Source organism: Acinonyx jubatus, chromosome E2 (assembly GCF_027475565.1).
Source record: "Acinonyx jubatus isolate Ajub_Pintada_27869175 chromosome E2, VMU_Ajub_asm_v1.0, whole genome shotgun sequence".
Lineage (NCBI taxonomy): Eukaryota > Metazoa > Chordata > Mammalia > Carnivora > Felidae > Acinonyx > Acinonyx jubatus.
In genome coordinates, this window is record NC_069396.1 from 18,396,070 (window position 1) to 18,413,410 (window position 17,341).

A 17,341-nucleotide genomic window follows, 5' to 3' on the forward strand; every position below is an offset into this window, starting at 1 on the left:
TTTTAAAAAAATTAAAGGGGCACCTGGGTGGCTCAGTCCATTAAGCGCCTGACTTTTGATTTTGGCTCAGGTCATGATCTCACAGTTCATAAGATGGAGCCCCAAGTGGGGCTCTGTGCTGACAGCACAGAGCCTGCTTGGGATTCTTTCTCTGCCCCTCCCCTGCTAGAGCTCTCTCTCTCTCTCTCTCTCTCTCTTAAAATAAACAAACATTTTTTAAGCTATAAAAACATGTTTCAATTAAAAAAAAAAAACCTTTAAAAATCACTCCTCTCCCCCGCCCCTACAAAGAATCACTTCCAAAAGTCTAGTGTGATAATTAAGGGCATGGACTTGGGGCCAAACAAACCTGGGATCATATCCCAGATACTTCCACAGCTGTGTGACCTTGGGCAAGACATCTCCCCTCCTTAAGCCTCATTTTTCTTATGTTTTATGGGGATCATAATCCTGACCCCACATCATTGTTGTGAAAGGTTAAAAGTAATATGGAATTCAATGGGGCACCTGGGTGGCTCAGTTGGTTAAACATCAGACTTTGGCTCAGGTCATGATCTCGTGGTTTATGGGTTTGAGCCCTGCATCAGGTTCTGCCCTGACTGGGTGCCTGGAGCCTGCTTTGGATTCTCCCTCTCTCTCTCTGCCCCTACCCCACTTGGGCTCGCTCTCTCTCTCTCTCTCTCTCTCTGTCTCTCTCAAAAATAAGTAAACATTAAAAAAATTTTTAATTAAAATAAGTGTCTCTTAATTTCCGCTCAGGTCATGATCTCACGATTTGTGAATGGAGCCCCACATCAGGCTCTGCACTGACAGCGAGGAGCCTGCTTGGGATTCTATTTTTTCCCCTCTCTCTGCCCCTCTCCTTGCTCTTTCTCTCTCTCTCAAAAATAAATAAATAAACTTAAAAAATAATAAGGAATTCTAGGGTTGATAAGGCGTAGAAATCCACACAACACCCCAGTTTTACAGACATTCAGCAACTTAATTCAACAAGTATTTATTGAGCCCTTGCTACTGGCAGGTGCTGGTCTGGGCTCTGGTAAAGATCAAAGGGCCTTGAGATGAAGAGGCATGTTAATGCAGAGGGACTCAGCTCTGGACATTCAGCCCCCAGGCTCTACCCTGAACAATAAGCTTTTCCATAGCCACAGAGCTGTAAATGTAAGACACATCATCACCATGATGCTCTGGGCTGGGCAGATGTGTCTGGGGCCCAGTCTGCCTATCAGCCCACCCCTCTCCTCCAGCTCTGGGATGAAACATACAAAGCTCTTAAGCCCTTGGCCAGAAAGCAGATTCTATCCCCACCCCCATGCACACACTCCAGGTCACTCACTTCCAGGGAAGAGCAGGGACTTAGAGAGCAAAAACCAGGGGAAAGTAGGGCACAGCAGGAGGATAGTAATCCCTCTGATGGCTGGCCATCACAGTTGGGCCCCTGCTCCGAGCCACCAATCAACAGTGGCTTTGAGAAAACTTTTGGGATTTGGATCCCCAGCATCATCCTGCCCAAAGTATGCCCAGGCTAGGTAAAGGGGCTGCCCCAAATGACATATCCTCCATGCTGAGGTCGTTCTTGGTCCAAGCTCTTATTGATATAACACTTTCTATGCTAGGCTTAGAGATTCTTTCATTCCACACACTTCTACAAGTGCAGCCTTTATACCCAGCCCAAAAGTGGGTGCTAGAGACGTAAAGAATGAAGAATTCTCACCCAGACCCAAATAGTAGCAAGTCGCTGTTATCAGTATTGAGACAGAAGACAGCCGGGGAGCTGTGTGGATCTGCAGGAGGCTTCTGATTCAGCTTGGAGTCAGGGTTATGAAGGAGGTGATGCTGAACAAGAAAAGGAGTTCACCAGGAGGATATGGGGAAGGGTATTCTGAGTACAGAGAATAAATGTACAAAGACCCAAGGGAATAAAAGGCTGGCATTTCCTTCTGGAAAATTCTGGTCAAAGGGGGGTAGTTGTGGGAGGAGTTTTCTCCTGATTTTTCCCCTTCAAGTCATGTGAGAAGATGGGTAATGACTGGTTGGGAGATAGAAGTGGAGATAAAAGTACAGGTGAATGAAGCACAGAAGTCAAGGTAGGGCAGAGATTGCTGATTGAGGTATCTGAGCTAACTGGAATGGGAAGGTGTTTGGGAAGCATGGATGAAGTAGGGCTCCTACATGTGAGGATGGAAGTCTCTGGAGGCACCTATCACCTGGAGCCAAACAATGGTTCAATTAGGCCCGATTCTGTCCTGGGAACAATAGCTCCCCGGCATGGGCTCTAGTGTATACCTAGTCTGCCAAGCTCTAAATGCCAACCCTGATTCCTTTGGGCCCCTCTTGTAAAGCCCTGTCCAATTCAGCCCCATCCATTCTGACCTCTTCTATCACCCTCATCACATGCCTTCCCTGAAGGCTCCCCTGATGTCAAGGACTAGGTAGGCAGATCACTGCTCCATGCTCAGGTAGAAGGGAGTTGCAGGAGTGGACTGAAGCAACTGTGGGCAGAGCTGGTTTATGCAGGGCCTCGCAGAATGAGGGCCTCATAGAATGAAAAAGAGCTTAACATCAGAATCAGTTCTCAATTTTCAAAAATGGCAAATAAGGCAGAGGGAGTGTGAGCAGAAGTCAGTGAGTTCACGGCACTGCCCACACAAGTCATGCGGTGGTGGTGGAAGAGTGACTGAGAGAGGGTCTCACCCTCTCTGAGGACCCCTCCTTCCCTCAGGATTCTGCCCATGCAGATTCTTTCTCTTCGCCAGAGTGGACCGGGGCTCCTCACACGCATGCTCATTCCATGCTTCCAGAAAGTCTTCTGGGATTGTTGACTTCACAATGCATACCTCTTCTCAAAGAACAAGCTTGAGTAGAGTCCAGAGGAATCCTCATTATGACCGCAGTTTCTGCAGCTCCAGGTCACCTCAGGGACTTGAATACAGACCCCAACAGGGACTCCCCACTTTCTGGAACAGGCTCCCCTCAAGTAGATCAGGACCCCGGAGAGGGAGAGGACAGAGCACTTAATCTGTCTTGAAGGCTAAGGTGGTAGTTAGCAGAGGGAGGATGAGGTGGTGGCATGGCAGGAATGTGGAGGCTGGAATGTGGGGATGGGGGTGGACTGGCTTGAGGAGCTCGGGGGTGAGGTGGTACACTCCACGCTCTCACCTTGCCTGTAAAGGCCAGGATATGAAGGGCAGGCAGGGGTAGGAATGCCAGCCTGGGAGAACAGAGGAAGGCTGTGCATTCCGGTAGATTTCAGGTCACCACCAGAGCTCTTGGAACCTGCACACAATGGAAAGCTTTGCACAGCCAGCCCTGGGAAATGAGTGTCTGTAAGTAGAAAGATTGAGTCCCCTGTGGCAGCCATGGGCCCCACCCATCCAGTCCTAGGGATCAGCTTCTGGAGGCCTCCGCCCCAGCCAAGCAGGCTATAGCCAGAAGAAAGGAAGGAGCTTAGTACAAATATAAATGCCTTTAATGAAAGCCAAGGGCACTCTGCAGAGCCCCAGCAGCAGCCACCAGAGCAGGGTAGGAGGCAGGGGTGCCGCTACTCCACTAGACTGGCTAGGCCAGAGGCCCTAGGAGGCAGGCAAGTGCCAGAGCAGCTGCCAGCAGTGGGGGTGCAGGGGCTGGGCTATGTGCAGACCCTGTTGCCTGCAGTGTCTCCTGGTTGGTCTCAGGGCCCTTGCCATGCTCCCTAATGCGCACAGGGGTGCCACACAGAGCATGCAAGTTATCTGGGTGTGGGGCGCGGCGAGCTTCTTGCTGTAGTGACTCCCACACGGCGGCAGCCTCCTCCGGACAGCGCAATAGGACTCGGGAGGCACAGATGTGGAAGTCATTCCAAGACCTGTTAAAGGCTTGGGGTTAGGGTAATTAGGTGGGGCAAAGAGACTTTTCTAATGGGAAGGAAAAGGTTCAGGCCCCAAGGGCCTGGTGGTGGGGGTCTGGTGATCAGGTGGCTGTTGTCACACCTACCCTTACCTGCAGACAGTCTCCAGTTCGCCTTCCAGGCCCATGCTGTCCCCCAAGCGGATGAGACATTCAGCAAAGCCCTGGTATATGGTGTCACAGCCCCCTGGGCCTGTTGCAGCTGCTGCCAGAGGAGATACAAGGACTAGGGGTGGGGGTGGAGAATGGTTGATAGCATGAGTCGCCTGGCTCCCCTTCCCCGCTAAGCCCCCAGGGGCTTGTTTACCTGAGTATGCTCTGGGGACGTGAGTGACTCAGCGTGAAACAGAGGCACCCAAGAGAACCAAGGGGCATGTCTGGTGATCACCTGCATTGACCGCCCCCCCCAGATGCAATGGGGACAGGATACGTAGAGAGGGGGAAGAAGGTGTCCCATCCCAAGGGGCTGACTCTTCCTCTGAGCTTCTAGGGCTGCAGGCCAGGTGAGGATGTTCCAAATGCAGGAGTCAGGACACAGAGAAGAGGGGCAGAGTCCAGGGCTATTGGGCTTCCTGAACTGTCCTGCAGCCTAGATAAGCTTCGCCTGGCCTTCCCACCCCATCCCCAAAGACAGGTGTTTTCAGCCAGGTAGAACAGGATACAGGGGTCAGGATCTAGGTGAGACCCTAACAGAGGACCTCAGGGGTCCCACAGCTGGTCTAAGAGTCCCATCACAGCCTATGTCTCCATTTATCGGAAAGGGGGCTGTGGAATTTCAGGGTCCTTTCCCCACGACTAGGCCTCAGTTCATGCCCATTTTGCATCCTGAAACCACTGGAACACGTTATTCCTTCGCTGGAGCCCTTGCACCTCCTCTCCAGCCTGGTTCTCAGCACTCAAGGCTGTGCCTCTGCTCCCACACACCCTATACCCAGACTGGGGAGAGTGTGCCGCCCGGTTGCCAAGCTGGGTCTGGCACTCCCGCACTCACCAAGTGGTAGCAGCAGCAGCAACAGCCCCAGCACACCGGATGGTTGGGGTAGTCGCTGGCGGTGGTGACAGGAGGAGTAGCTGCGCATCATCCCCGGCTGGGAGCCTAGTGCCTGAGCTAGCAGCTTGGAAGCGCAGCCCTTCGGCCCAGCCTCCGGAAGAAGGGCCTGTGATTGGATGGGAGTCGGGGGCGGGGCCCAAAGCCAGCTGGCGGCCCCACCCCAGTAGGGAGATAGGCAAAGGCGGGTAGGGACCAAAGAGAGAAGAGCTGGGGACACAGGCATTGCAAAGCTGACCCCAGGGCCCTCTCTCAGAGATGGAGAGGGGTTTCTGGGAAGAAAGTTGCGCAGATGAGGGTGGGTGTCCAGGCACCTGGGTTAGCCTAGACAGAACTCCACACAGGGAGGAGACGGAAAAGAGAACAGAGGCCCTTATCAAAATTACACCAAATGCACACACATGCTCCATTTTATTCCAAAAGCATTTAATTGAATTTCTCAACATTTTTCAAAAACAAAAAGATCCAAATCGGAGGTAAAAAGGAATATGGAAAATTCAACTCAAGTGGTGTCACGATCTCAGGGGTCATGCTCCAGGCATGGCAGAACCCAAGAAGGCACAATACCCACCCTGGGCCCAGCCAAAACCTGCTGGCTACCACAACCTGTAGACCACATCCAGTGCTCTCCCCTCAAACACCCCAGAGGTGGGAGCCTAAGCAGGTAAAAGGACAGACACTAGCCTAAGCCTGTGTGCTGGCCTTCAGTGCCTCCCCACCGCTGGGCAAGGCAGGCTTAGCTAAGGGAGGCTAGGGGTTACAAGGCCGTGCAGCATGAGGCTGAGACGCCGGGCCACTTTGCCTAGTGAGTTGTGCGGCTCAGCCTGCAGGAACTGAAAGAGCTTCTGGCGCACCTGGGCCATGACGGAGCCCATGTGGTCCCGAGTGATGGGGTCACTGTGGTCCAGGTGCATCACAGCCTCTTCCAGGTAGCTGTGGTGGAAGAAAGGGACAAGATACAGATGGGTTCCAGCAAATGGGAGTGCCCCCTAGTGGCACTGAGGCCCAGAGGGATGGCTGACGGCGGGGGGGGGGGGGGGGGGGGGTGGGGAGGGTCCTCAAAGCCTGAGATGGGTGGGAACAGAGGTGGAGAAAATTAGGAAGCAGAGTCGGGCAGAAGTCTCTGCTTTGAACTGCTCCCCCACCTTCACCCCAGCCTGTCTCCTGACCTGAGTCCACTCACCTGAGCTTGAGGTCAGTTCGAGTACCAAGGTCAGAGGCCAGCTGCTGGATGAGGGAAAGGAGCACAGGCTGGGAGAGTGGGCAGGGTGGCTGCCCAAAAACCTGCCCTGGGTCCACAGTTTCACATACATACAGCACCAGGTTCAGGTCAGCAGCCGTCAGGGCCTAGGGTAAGAACAGTATTTATAGCTAATGTCAGAATGGAATACCTACTTGTCTGGCTGTGTGGCCAGGGAAACAATGACCAGGGTAGGGTACCGAGGGCTCCAGAGGGGGATGCTCAGGGGCCCAAAGACAGTAATATAGGGGTGTGTTGTTACTTTAAGAGATCAGGAGAGGTTTCCTAAGAAGGGTGGTCATGAAGCAAGGTAGACTGAGGTAAAAAGACCCTGGAACCAGGCAGAGAAGTAGGGGGAAATGGCCAGAAAGGCCAAAGAGAACCAAGAACAGCCTGTTAGGGTCAGACTACCCAGAGCCTGACAGGTAGAGTATGGTGTGTGGGCCTTGTCAGGAAACACCTAACCCCTACCTGGACCTAATGCCTGGCGTACCTGCTGGAAGGCCTGATTGAGGTGGCCCTGCTGCAGCAGCTGTAGAATATGGGCTTGCTGGGCCTGGCAGTCGAGGTGGGCAGCGGGGACAGGTGTGCCAGCTGCTGAACGCATGGCCTGCATGATGCTAGACGTGACGGCGGCCTGTTGCTCCTTAAGTGCTACACTCACCTCACCTTTAACGATGCGCTGTACCTGTGCTAAAATTGACTCCTGCAGGCTGCAAAGGGAAGTGAGGGAGATGAGGTAGATAAGAAGTCCCGTCTGGCACTTTCAAAACACACCACCTTGCCCAGCACCCTGCCCACATACCTGCCCACAGCCACGTGCAGCTGGTGCTGCACCTCAGCCCGAACGCTGCTGGATACAGTGGCTGCCATCTGCTCAGTGGCACCCTGCAGTGTGCTGACCAGGCCTCGCAGCTGGGCCAACACGGGCTCCCGTGCTTCCTGTTCTCGTGCCTTCCGGCTCTTCATGTGGCTCTCTAGCTGCTGCAAGTCTGAGAGGTCACCATAGGGGCCATGAGAGGGATAGCGGGGGAGAGGGGGCCAGCCCCTCCCACCTTGAAGCATATGACCCCACTCACATTCTTGCGTGCCCAGTCGGAAGCTATCATTGATCTGCTGGAACATGGCCTGGCAGCTCTTCTCAAAGGCTGGCAGTACCACGCTCTGGAAGGCTTCACGGTAGGCAGCCTGCATTGGCCCCTGTAATGTGTCTGCAGCTGCTCGGGCAATGGCATCTGTCAAGTTCTGGGGGAAGAGGGAAGGCTGAGTTGAAAGGCTGAGCCCAAGTTGGCCTGACCTGGCCCACCAACCACCAACCTGTCATCTGGGGCCCTACAGCACCTTGGACTTTAGTAGCTTGGAGATATTCTCTTTCATGCTACCCTCCACAGCTGTGAGCTTGGTGGCCACTGAATTGCTCAGTTGGCCTGCCACTGGCTCCAAACTCCTGGAGACACCTGGGGCAGGGTGAGGAGGAATAGGTAGAGCCATGAAAGGCAGCTTGACAGATAGGAAGCCCCACTCCCACCTGGCCCACCCAGAGTCTCCACACAAAACTCACATGGAGGCACCGTCTTCTTGATCTCATCCCGTATGCTGCGCTCTAGCCGACCAGCTATAGCTGAAGACAGTGCCTGGGACAGCTGTTGCGTCAGCTGCTCCTGCAGCTGCCCACCCCGCTGCTGCCCCTCAGCCAGTGCCCGCTCCAGCCGCCGCTCTGCGTTGTAGCTAAGGAATAGGCCTGAAGCGGTTCCTACATCCCTTCCTGGGGCCAAGAATGCTGCTGCTTCAACCGACCCCTGTGCCATGCCACAACCCATAAGGATACGGTCTTGCTCATGCCGTGACTCCAGGGCGCGTTCTACGTGGCCCGTGACTGTGCTCTGCAAGCCTTCAAGTTGGGTGCAAAGACGCTGCAGCAATTCTTCCTGGCTGTGCCGCAGCTCTGCCAGCTCTCTCTGCTGTTGCCAAATTAGTGCTGGCCAGTCTTCAGGAGGTTCTGCCACCTGCCAGGAGCACTGACAATCAGGTGATGCCGCCCCATACATTCTCACCCACCAGACCAGGGAATGGCCCAGAGCCCTTCCCACCCTCACATGGAGGATGCTCAGAAATGGAAAAGGTGTTACTTCACTTACCTGGTGCTCCATGAGCCGGGATCCTACGGCTGAATCCCTGCCATGGGCAAGAAGCACCTCAGGCTACGTCAGGCACGGCAGCCTGGGGACCACCCCTCTCCCTGGCCCCAGGACCCCACCCCCTACCCGTCATCTTTCTTGCCCTTTCTCTTAAGCTTGGGTGAGGCTCGAGGAGATCCCTTGGTCTTCCAGTCCTTGGCTGGCAGCCGTGGAGTGGGAACTTTGGTGCCAAAGCCCCCTGCAGCAGAGGCAAGGCTGGCCACTTCATCATCATGGTCACTGTAGGAAAGGGAAAGAGAAAGATAAGCACCTACCCACTTGCTGGCTCTCCCTATGAGAGGAATAGTGTAGGGTGGCACCTACCTTTGCTCAGCACTGGCATCCTGGCTATCATGTTGCTGCAGGAGGTGATAAGGTGGTCGATGGAAGGCCAGGCTCTTGTGCTTCTCCTGGAGGCCATTCCTGGGACTGAAGGAACAGGCCGACTCAACAGTGCATGACTCTATCTGAAACCCCTACCACCAGCACACTTTGTCCTGCCAGGCTCCTCACCTCTCTGCCAGGCTGCTGCAGGTCTCACGAGTAATGTCTGGTGCCGTAGGCCAGACCTGATTGTCAGGGGCTGTGGCTTCCTGGGTCAAGGCTGCCTCCAAAAGGGAAGGGGTACTATGCCGATCCCCATCCCCAGGGCCTCCATCCAGGCCTAGCTGAGAGCCAAGCTCAGACGCTGGCCGGGGCCGTGGGGACAGCAGGTGTAGCGCTGAGGCAGCCGAGGCCATACTATCTGGTTCAAGACCCTCAGGAGCAGAGGAGACAAAACCACGGGAGAGGGCCTCAGATGCAATCTCAGGGATGTCCTGGGACAGGGCAGTGGAAGCTGAGGAGATAACATCAGGGGAGCGGGTACGGCTAGGGGAAGCCTGGGGTAGCCCCAGGGGCTCCACTTCCTGCAGCTCCAGTGATAGTGCAGAAGCAGCAGTAGGCACCTGAGGTGGAGCAAAGATGGGACTTAGGTGGTGGGACGTGGGGATGGGAGAGCACAGAGATGAGGCCCTGACGTTTGTAGAGATGAGACACTGCAGTGGGGGATGCAGATCAAAAATCCCACAGCCCGGGAGGGGAGGAGATAGGAAAATAGGCTATGGGAGGTAGAAATATAGGATATAGGTTGAGAAGTTGCCCTCCAGGGAACAGGGAAGGCTGGAATGACCTCAGGGAAAGGCCTCAGGTGCTATGGGAGTAGAGTGCCACCAAACTTCCCACAACCAGATACCTGCCACCCTGCACTTCATACACACTCCTACACACACACCTGTCCAGGTGCTTTGGGAGTCAGTTTGTCAGCTGGACCTGGGAGCAGGCTAGGCAAGAGGCTACGCGGGCTTGCCTGCAGGCTGCTGCTGCTGCTCATTGTCAAACTGCCATCCAGCTGCAACTTGGGGCTCAAAGTCAGCTCCTCGGGTGGCCTGGTGGCAGGAAGGCTAAGGTATAGCAGCCAGAGTTTGGTATCACCTGGCACCAGCCCCTGCCATCCCCCAACCCTGAGCCTCGCTTCACCTGGGCAGGGAGGGGTCCACAGCTGAGGTACTGCTCATGGCAGACACAGCTGTAAGAGAGGAGGAGCTGGAGCTGGAGCTGCTGCTGCTGCTGTTGCTGTTGCTGTTGCTGGGGGAGGCAGCAATCTGGGGAGAGGCAGGGGATCAGCACTATATGGCCTGCAGGTGGGACATTCCCGGGTCCCCTTGCCCTGAGCCCCACACTCCTCCACCAGCATACCTGCTGCAGGGAGGTGCTAGGTGTCATGAAGGCGTCAGGTGTCATCAGCTTGGGCTTGGTCTCACTGCTCAGACTGAGGAAGTCAGCAGGTGCAGGTAGCTCCACTATGCGTCGGAGGTCAGGCTGGGAGCCTTGGGTAGCTGACCCCAGGCCCTCAGAGCCCAGTTCGGGCCGAGACTCTCCAAATGCTGTGGGGAAAGCTGCCACTTGAGTCAGATCTCAGAACCTGGTCAGTCTAACCTGCTTCCCTCTTACTCCTCACTCACCGAAGTCCTCATGGGCAGTGTGGGTGGGGTGCGGGGCCACCACATCAGGGTTCAGCTGCGGCTGGAAGCGGATCTGTACGTCTTGCAATGCCCTATAGGCAGAGAAGAGAGTAGGAGAGGACTCAAAGGGGCCAGAGCAGTAGGGTGGGGAGGGGCACAGACAGGGCACAGGTGAGACTTCCCAACGTACTCACTTAGTATGCACACAGAAGAGTTTGATGAGCACACCAGCTGCAGACTCCACGGCACCAGCTCCGTGGGTTCCATCTACAAAGACAGTGTGGGCAACTAAGCCTGGCCCTCTCTGACTCCACACTTCCCTACATACATATACCCTGACCCTGACCAGCTCACCAGCCCCTAGGCTGTCATTCTCTTCCTCAGCAGGTAGCACTTCAGTGTGCCGCAGCCGGCAGCGACTCACAACCTGGATGCCGAAGCTCAGCACAGGATGGGTGAGCAGGAACTCAGAGATGGAGCTGAAGCAGGCACGGCCCTCCTCCTGGTTCTGCAGCAGCTCCATCACGTAGAGGACCTGCACAGAGAGTAAACTCACAGCTGAGCCCAGTGGCTGTGAGGGTTGTGGATGTGCCCAACACCCCTGCTGCTCTGAAGATACCGGCTCTGCCCAGGGTGCCCCACTATAGGTTACCTTCCGTTGCACATCGCTGAGAATAAGGTATTCAGCTGAGAGGTCCAGACAAACCTTGAGGCTGGGGGGCACACTCACTGAGCTAAAGATATCTGGGGAGAAACTGAGGGGCCGGGGAGGCAGGATTAATGAGACAGAGAGTGGAAATAACCCACATCCATAACTCTGCTGCCCCTAGCCAGCCTCTGCTTACCGAATTGTCTGCAGACAGGTCCAGGACACTGTGCACCACATCTTTAGCTCTCGATTCTGGTCAGCGCCAGTAATAAGGAACCTCCAGAAAGGGACTCTGCAAAGCACCAAGGCATCGAATAGCTGGCTGGGCCCCCTACTGGAGAATTAAGGTCCAGCCCACTACCCACCTGCCTGCCCACTCACTCACTCAGGGTCCTGTTTCTTATGGTTGTCACAGAACAGGAGGCAGGAAAGGGACCTCCCATCATGAGGCTTCCATTCGTGCAGACACCTGCAAGAAGGCAGATGATGGGCCTGAGTGAATGATCTGGTCCTCACCTTGGCGGGGGAGGGGTGTCTGGATCCCTCAGGCTCTGCCTTACCTTGGTTCATCCTGCCCCTCAATGTAGATCTGCCAGAACTTGACAAAGCCATCATGGCTTGCAGTAGCCAGGACAGTCCCATCGGGTGAGAGGGCCCCTTCACTTAGACACTGGGAAGAACCCAAAGAGCCTTGCTTTGCCACCTGCCTAGTGGTGGGAGCAAGCCCTTCTCAGGTGAGGATGGTAGTGAGCTGAGCTGACCCACAGTGGGTGCGTACGTTTTTATGAAAGACCGATTAAATGGATGACTGTACAGAAGATCAGACCCCTAGGCTGAAGCCAGGTTAGGCAGGCATTCCATAGGTAAGGGTCACTTTGTGTTCAGAGTTCCCACGGGCAGAGTGCCAGTAAAGCTGCCTGGGCAGGTGTGTTCAGGGGACAGATGAGGAACATAAGGAAAGTGGGGAGAGCAAGGAGGCAGTCAGTTGCAGGCTTACCGTGCTATGGCCTTTGACCACGATGAAGCCTTGCTTGATCTGGCTGACACGCACAGGCCAGGTGCTGTGGTTGGAGCGGAGCATGTCCAGGTCCCACACCTCAGCCTGCAGGGTACAAGATGAGTGTTCAGCCCATGCCCACACCATGGACGCTCTGTCCCCTCCTCTCCCCTCATGCATGGTTCCCTCACCCGGTCCTCATGCAACAGGGCCACCGTTGGGCTGCCCTCCTCACAGCAGTCCTCACTCTCCTCAGGGATGAAGGGGCACCAGATGATCCTACGGAAGTGGTTCAGTGGTGTACCCTCTGGCTGCTGGATGTGGACCAAGATCTCTTCTCTGAGCAGGGTGTTAAGGGCTAAACAGGTGGATGATGAGGTGTGTCTGGTAGCCCCAGTCCCACCCGCCTTTCTTCAGTCCCCCATCCCACCCCAGGGAAAGGATACTGAATTTTGCCATTAACTAGAGCCAAGCGCCACACAAACAGGTTGCCTGCCTCATCTAGGCAGGCCAGCTGTGAGGAATTCAGGTGTGCAAAGGCCAGATCAGCCACGCTGCCTGTGAAGCCCTTGAGCAGGGTCCGCTCCGAAGTGCTTACACTGATCACCCGCACCATCGCTGAACCATTGTTGGCGGCTGGAATCAGAAGAGCAGTAGGCCACTGAGCAAGGCCCAGACAGTGGCAGAGAAGCCCTGCCCTTGCCTGCCTCATTGTCACTACCAGTCTCAAGCTCAGTTTTCCCAATTGGCTCCCCAAGGCCTGTCTGAGGTGGGGGCAGCACAGATAAGCCTTCTATTGTACCCTAAAGGCTGAGTGGGCTGAATGGCCTGACAGTGGATTTGCATCTCTGAGGCTTCTAGCAGAACAGCTCCCTCCTTTCCCCTGCCCCTACTCACCCCGAATGGCATAGGCCAAGAAGGAGTTGGACACAGCAATCAGGTTGCCGTAGTAGTATTTCTGCTCCCAGTCATACTTGGCCACAGGCTGGATTTTCACCTGAGAAACAAGGGTGAGGAAGGTTGCAGAGGCTGAGGGCTACGTTAATTCTGCCAGAGCCCAGTTGGTCCCCAGCATCCCTGGGGACAGAAGATGCCCTATGTGTGAGCCCAGCCACACATTCACAACTCTTGAGGCCAGATTCCCACAGAGATTGGCAGCTAACCCTGGCTTTCTGAGACTGAGGCACACTACCTGTCAAGTTGGTTCCCATAGGAATTGGCAACATGGGTTAGGGGAGGGAAAGGCTGAACATGTCCCCATCCACCATACATGCCACAACATCCTGGCTCCCACCTTGTTGCTGCCCCGTGCCTTGCTTGAGATGCTAGAGTCACTGCTGGCCACAATCTCCACCTCCTTGGCCAAAATCCCAATGCACGTAGAGCTGTCATCTCCTGAGAGGCAGCTATGGGAAGGGATGAACAAGCTTGACTCCTGTTCCAACAAAGTCTCAATGGGCATGGTCGGGAGGGGGAGAGAATACAACCACTCTAGTAAAGGTGTCAAGTCTCAGGTGCTCAGCTATGCCTAGTCTACTGGTCCCCAAACCCACAGTTCCCTTTGCTCACCTCCCTCCTTGGTAATGGGCCTATTTCCATGCTAAAATGGAAGCTCAAACTTCAGATCCAGGCCAAGCTCTTTAGCTTGTCCTTTCCTCTCACTCTAGCACAAATATAACATGATTAAGTGCATCATCCCAAAGACCCAGCACCACCACTGCCATTTCCCAGACACTCACATGACCTGCTTTTCCTGAAGATTAATAGGTGGCATGGCCCGGATACCAGACTTGTTTGTTGAAGTACCATCACCTGAGCAGAGGGGGTCTGGGACCAGAAGCCCATTGAGATCTCCATTGTAGGCATTAGATGGCCGCTGGCTGTCTGCACTGGGACCTGGGGATAGAAAGGGCTGCTCTAAAGGTTGTTCCACCTGCTCACTGGCCTCTCCTCCTGTAGAATTTCATTCAAGAACCATGAGGTGCTCTAGGAACATTGCACTGAGGGAGCCATGTCAGTGGGGAGGAGGGCCCTTGGTTCATCTTTTGTTTCATAAACTCTGATAGTTAATTCAGTCTCTGCCAGGACCAAGGATGTGCATGGGGCTCTTCTACCTGAAGGAGGAGTAAAGCTATCAAGAATCTGGTGAAGTCAATTAATACTCAGGCTCGGGTCGGCACAGAGGGGCTCTGTGTACTTGAGGGAAGGCATGGGAAGGGTCAGGACAGACTTCACAGAGGAGATGCCATCACAGCCTGTGTGGCTGGAACACACAAACAGGAAAGATGGAGGGAAAACAAGCTACAGAGGTCTCAGGTATGAATCTTGGGTGCTTAAATTCTCCCTGTAGCAATGTGAGAGCCACAGAAGAGTGAGAGTGTGTGTGTGTCTCTCTCTCTATATATATATATACACACATATACATATATGCATACACACACATATATCTTTTTTTTTTTTTTTTTGAGAGGGAGAGTGAAAGAGCACATGTGTGCACATGAGCAGGGGAGGGGTGGAGGAGGAGAGAGAGAATCCCAAATAGGATCTATGCTGAGAGGACAAGGAGCTCAATCCCACTACTATGGGATCATGACCTGAGTTGAAATCAAGATTCAGAAGCACAATCGACTGAGCCATCCAGGTGCCCCTAGAGAGCCACAAAAGAGTTTTAAATGGGAAGGTGACATGGTCTGCTATGGCCAAAAGACTGACTGCTTTAAGTCGGCATGTAGCATAGTTGAGAATCCAAGTAAGAGATACTAGGTCCTAGACCAAGATAGTGGTAGAAGATAGACAAGCAAGATGGACTCCTAACACATGAAAGGACATCAATAAGGAAGTAAGAAAGAAAGGAACCTGCCCCTCACAGAAATGGCTCAGAAGACGAACCACCTTGGGCATGTAAACTCAGAAAGAATGGACATGAAGGAGTTGGGACAAAGTAAAGAGAAACTGTAGTTGGGAAAGACAGCATTTCAGTTGTTTGCCATTGGCTGTTTCAAGCACCCTCACAGGCTCAGACACCACCCTAAAACTCCCAGGTGACAAAGAGACTAGGGCTCCACATTGAAAAACATGGTAAGTTTCTAGTCACAAGACAGTATGGAGTTTGACATGGTGTTCCGTTGAGAGGAGACCAACAAGAGCTACTTGGAAAACTGGGCAATTAGGTACCAATCAACAAATAAGGAATTAAGTGGAAAGCCTGCAAGCCACTTCACTTGGATCAGAGCCACTTCAGCTGTTCAGGGAGAGGCTGGCCACTCTTCCTCCCAGGCAGGCTACCATGAAGACAAACAAGCTACAAAATACTGGCCACGTCAGACTCTACCAAAGCTTTGTGCAGTCTAGTCTGCACAGAGGGGATGAGCAGGAGAGGTCCAAGCCAAGCTCACAAGTAAAGGGAGCACACATTCCAGGTCTGGGATGAAGTGCTTAGTGGTTTCAGGCAGCAGATGGATTTTCCTCAGGGGGTAAGGGGCACCTAAACCCACCCAGGGTGAGCACCAGTGCCTGCTTCCAAAAGCAGCCAGTTTGGGCCTCCCAGCAGGTTTAAGAACAGGGTCCCAGGAAACACCAATTCTCAGCTGTGGTCACTGCATACCCACACCATACCCACACCATCACCAGCCAATCTTTCAACCACTACAACTTTTCACAGGTTCCTGAACCAGCCAGGAAAATTTGGTGCCTTCACACATGCTATTTGTTCTTTGCAGAATGCCATTCTTGACACTCAATCACCTGTTCATATTATAACACCTAACCTAAACACTGTCTTCGGTCTCAGATCTGTTCTCAGGCACTCTCCAGCCCCAACCCCATCTACCATATCTCCATCACAGTACCAAAATACTCCTTTTTTTCAATGACAATTCCATGATGTTACAACCTCATTAGCTCTCTATGTTCTCAAGGCTCCTTGAGGGCAGGAGCAGCTCTATCACTACAAGCCCAGGTAAAGTTTAAGTAAATAGAAATAAACTAGGGCTTGCAAATGTTTGTAGCCTAATCCAATCAGTGTCATGCAATCTGTGATTTGCTTTAATCCCAGAAAGGACACGGAATTGGGGCTGGTCATCTTTCTCCTGAAAATCAGTTTTAGAATAGCAGACCTGGAGTCTGTATTCCAGAGTGAAGGGTAAATTGCAGAGGGGGACCAGTGGCTCCTCAGCCCAGCGCCTAGGTCTAGACCCAGAACTCCGCACACCGAGGCCAGACCAGGCCTCAGAACTATGGCACAAGGATAGGGAACCTGAGCTACCGGTAACACTACAGACCTTGGGGCCAGGACACGAACCGAGCCCTGCGGATTCAGAGAAGGAGTCTCACCTTCAGCAGAGACGCTGAAGGACGCGAGGCAGAACGGCCCGGCTCGGGAATGGGAAGGGATTTGCACCCTTGACGGGCACGGTCAGCAATTTACCGCTCCAACCCCCATCTTGCCTCACCAGCCAGGAGGATGCGGAATTGGTCCTGAGAGACCTGTGAGCCCTGAGGACGGCCCAGACCCGCGCCGCCCTTATGCCCGCTCGCCGAGAGCCCACCCCCGGTGTAGTGGCTCACCCCCCGCGGGCCGGTCCAGCTTGAGGATGTCCCGCAGGTGCTGCGTGGCGTCCTCGATGTCGATGCTCGCGCAGGAGGAGGCCATGGGCCCAGGCTCAGGCGCCTTGTCCACGCCGCGTTCGTTTCGCTACCTCCGCGCAGAGTGCAGCCGCGCACAGCCCTGCCAGGACCAGACAGCAAGACACCGGTCACTAAACTCGATCCACCCGCCGCCCTCAAACCGCCGCCCGCGCCGCGTCCCTGTGCCCCACCAGCACCACCAACCGCCTCCACTTCCGGCCCGCCAGAGCCCTGGCTCCCGGAACCTGCGCAGGGTGAAGAAGAAAGGTTCCGGGCTGGGGGCGGAAGCTTCACCCCTCCCGGACCCTTTGGTCAACGGGTGAGGCAAATCAACCTTCTTCAGGGCTAAGGCAGAGCAAATATCTATGTACTGGACTACCCAAATCCCTGTGCACCTTGGGACATCCCGTCCAGTTTATGTCCATTACCAGAACATGAACTCATTGAGTCCAGAACTGGATCAACTTAGCCACCCAGGTTAGTCCCTCAGACCCTATCCAGGAAAAAGGTGAATTGGTAGGCCTCCCCTTTGCGAAATGGGGCAGGGCGACCCAAGGCCTCAGGGGGATTGTAAACCCAGGAATTGTAAGGGGAGGATAGTCAAATCACAAACATTGCATTGTTACTTAATATCCCCCAGCATCCCCTGCCCGCCCAGGCCTGACAACCTCAGGCAGGAAGAAAGAAACCAGAGTTTACAAACACCTCTTTATTGC

The 17,341-nt window shown here is 54.2% G+C and overlaps 2 protein-coding genes across 8 annotated transcripts; both read right to left on the minus strand.

The window, feature by feature from the left end:
* Positions 1–259: 259 nt before the first annotated feature.
* On the minus strand, positions 260–5,192 carry NRN1L (neuritin 1 like). The gene is made up of 3 exons (XM_015068684.3): positions 4,877–5,192; positions 3,979–4,111; positions 260–3,844 (listed from the first exon to the last, which is right to left on the minus strand). Exons 1-3 carry the CDS (start codon positions 5,157–5,159, stop codon positions 3,559–3,561), a joined length of 702 nt encoding a protein of 233 aa, XP_014924170.3. The 5' UTR covers positions 5,160–5,192; the 3' UTR covers positions 260–3,558.
* Positions 5,193–5,338: 146 nt separating this feature from the next.
* Positions 5,339–16,874, minus strand: EDC4 (enhancer of mRNA decapping 4). Of its 7 annotated transcripts, none has more exons than XM_027076011.2 (30): positions 16,817–16,874; positions 16,566–16,725; positions 13,739–13,895; positions 13,294–13,405; positions 12,897–12,996; positions 12,446–12,635; positions 12,191–12,338; positions 12,000–12,104; positions 11,563–11,672; positions 11,388–11,471; positions 11,199–11,294; positions 11,006–11,108; positions 10,708–10,888; positions 10,548–10,620; positions 10,354–10,445; positions 10,088–10,287; positions 9,869–9,993; positions 9,624–9,792; positions 8,864–9,297; positions 8,675–8,779; positions 8,438–8,590; positions 8,312–8,348; positions 8,002–8,179; positions 7,735–7,890; positions 7,515–7,630; positions 7,253–7,418; positions 6,979–7,165; positions 6,667–6,886; positions 6,117–6,280; positions 5,339–5,866 (listed from the first exon to the last, which is right to left on the minus strand). In XM_027076011.2, the coding sequence occupies exons 2-30, from the start codon at positions 16,648–16,650 to the stop codon at positions 5,674–5,676; spliced, it is 4,239 nt and encodes a 1,412-aa protein (XP_026931812.1). In that variant the 5' UTR covers positions 16,651–16,725; positions 16,817–16,874; the 3' UTR covers positions 5,339–5,673. The 7 variants fall into 7 exon arrangements, with proteins under 7 accessions (XP_026931812.1, XP_053066736.1, XP_053066735.1 ...); XM_053210761.1 differs by having other exon boundaries at positions 9,624–9,777; positions 10,088–10,275; positions 16,817–16,873; XM_053210760.1 differs by having other exon boundaries at positions 16,830–16,863.
* Between the last annotated feature and the right edge of the window lie 467 nt (positions 16,875–17,341).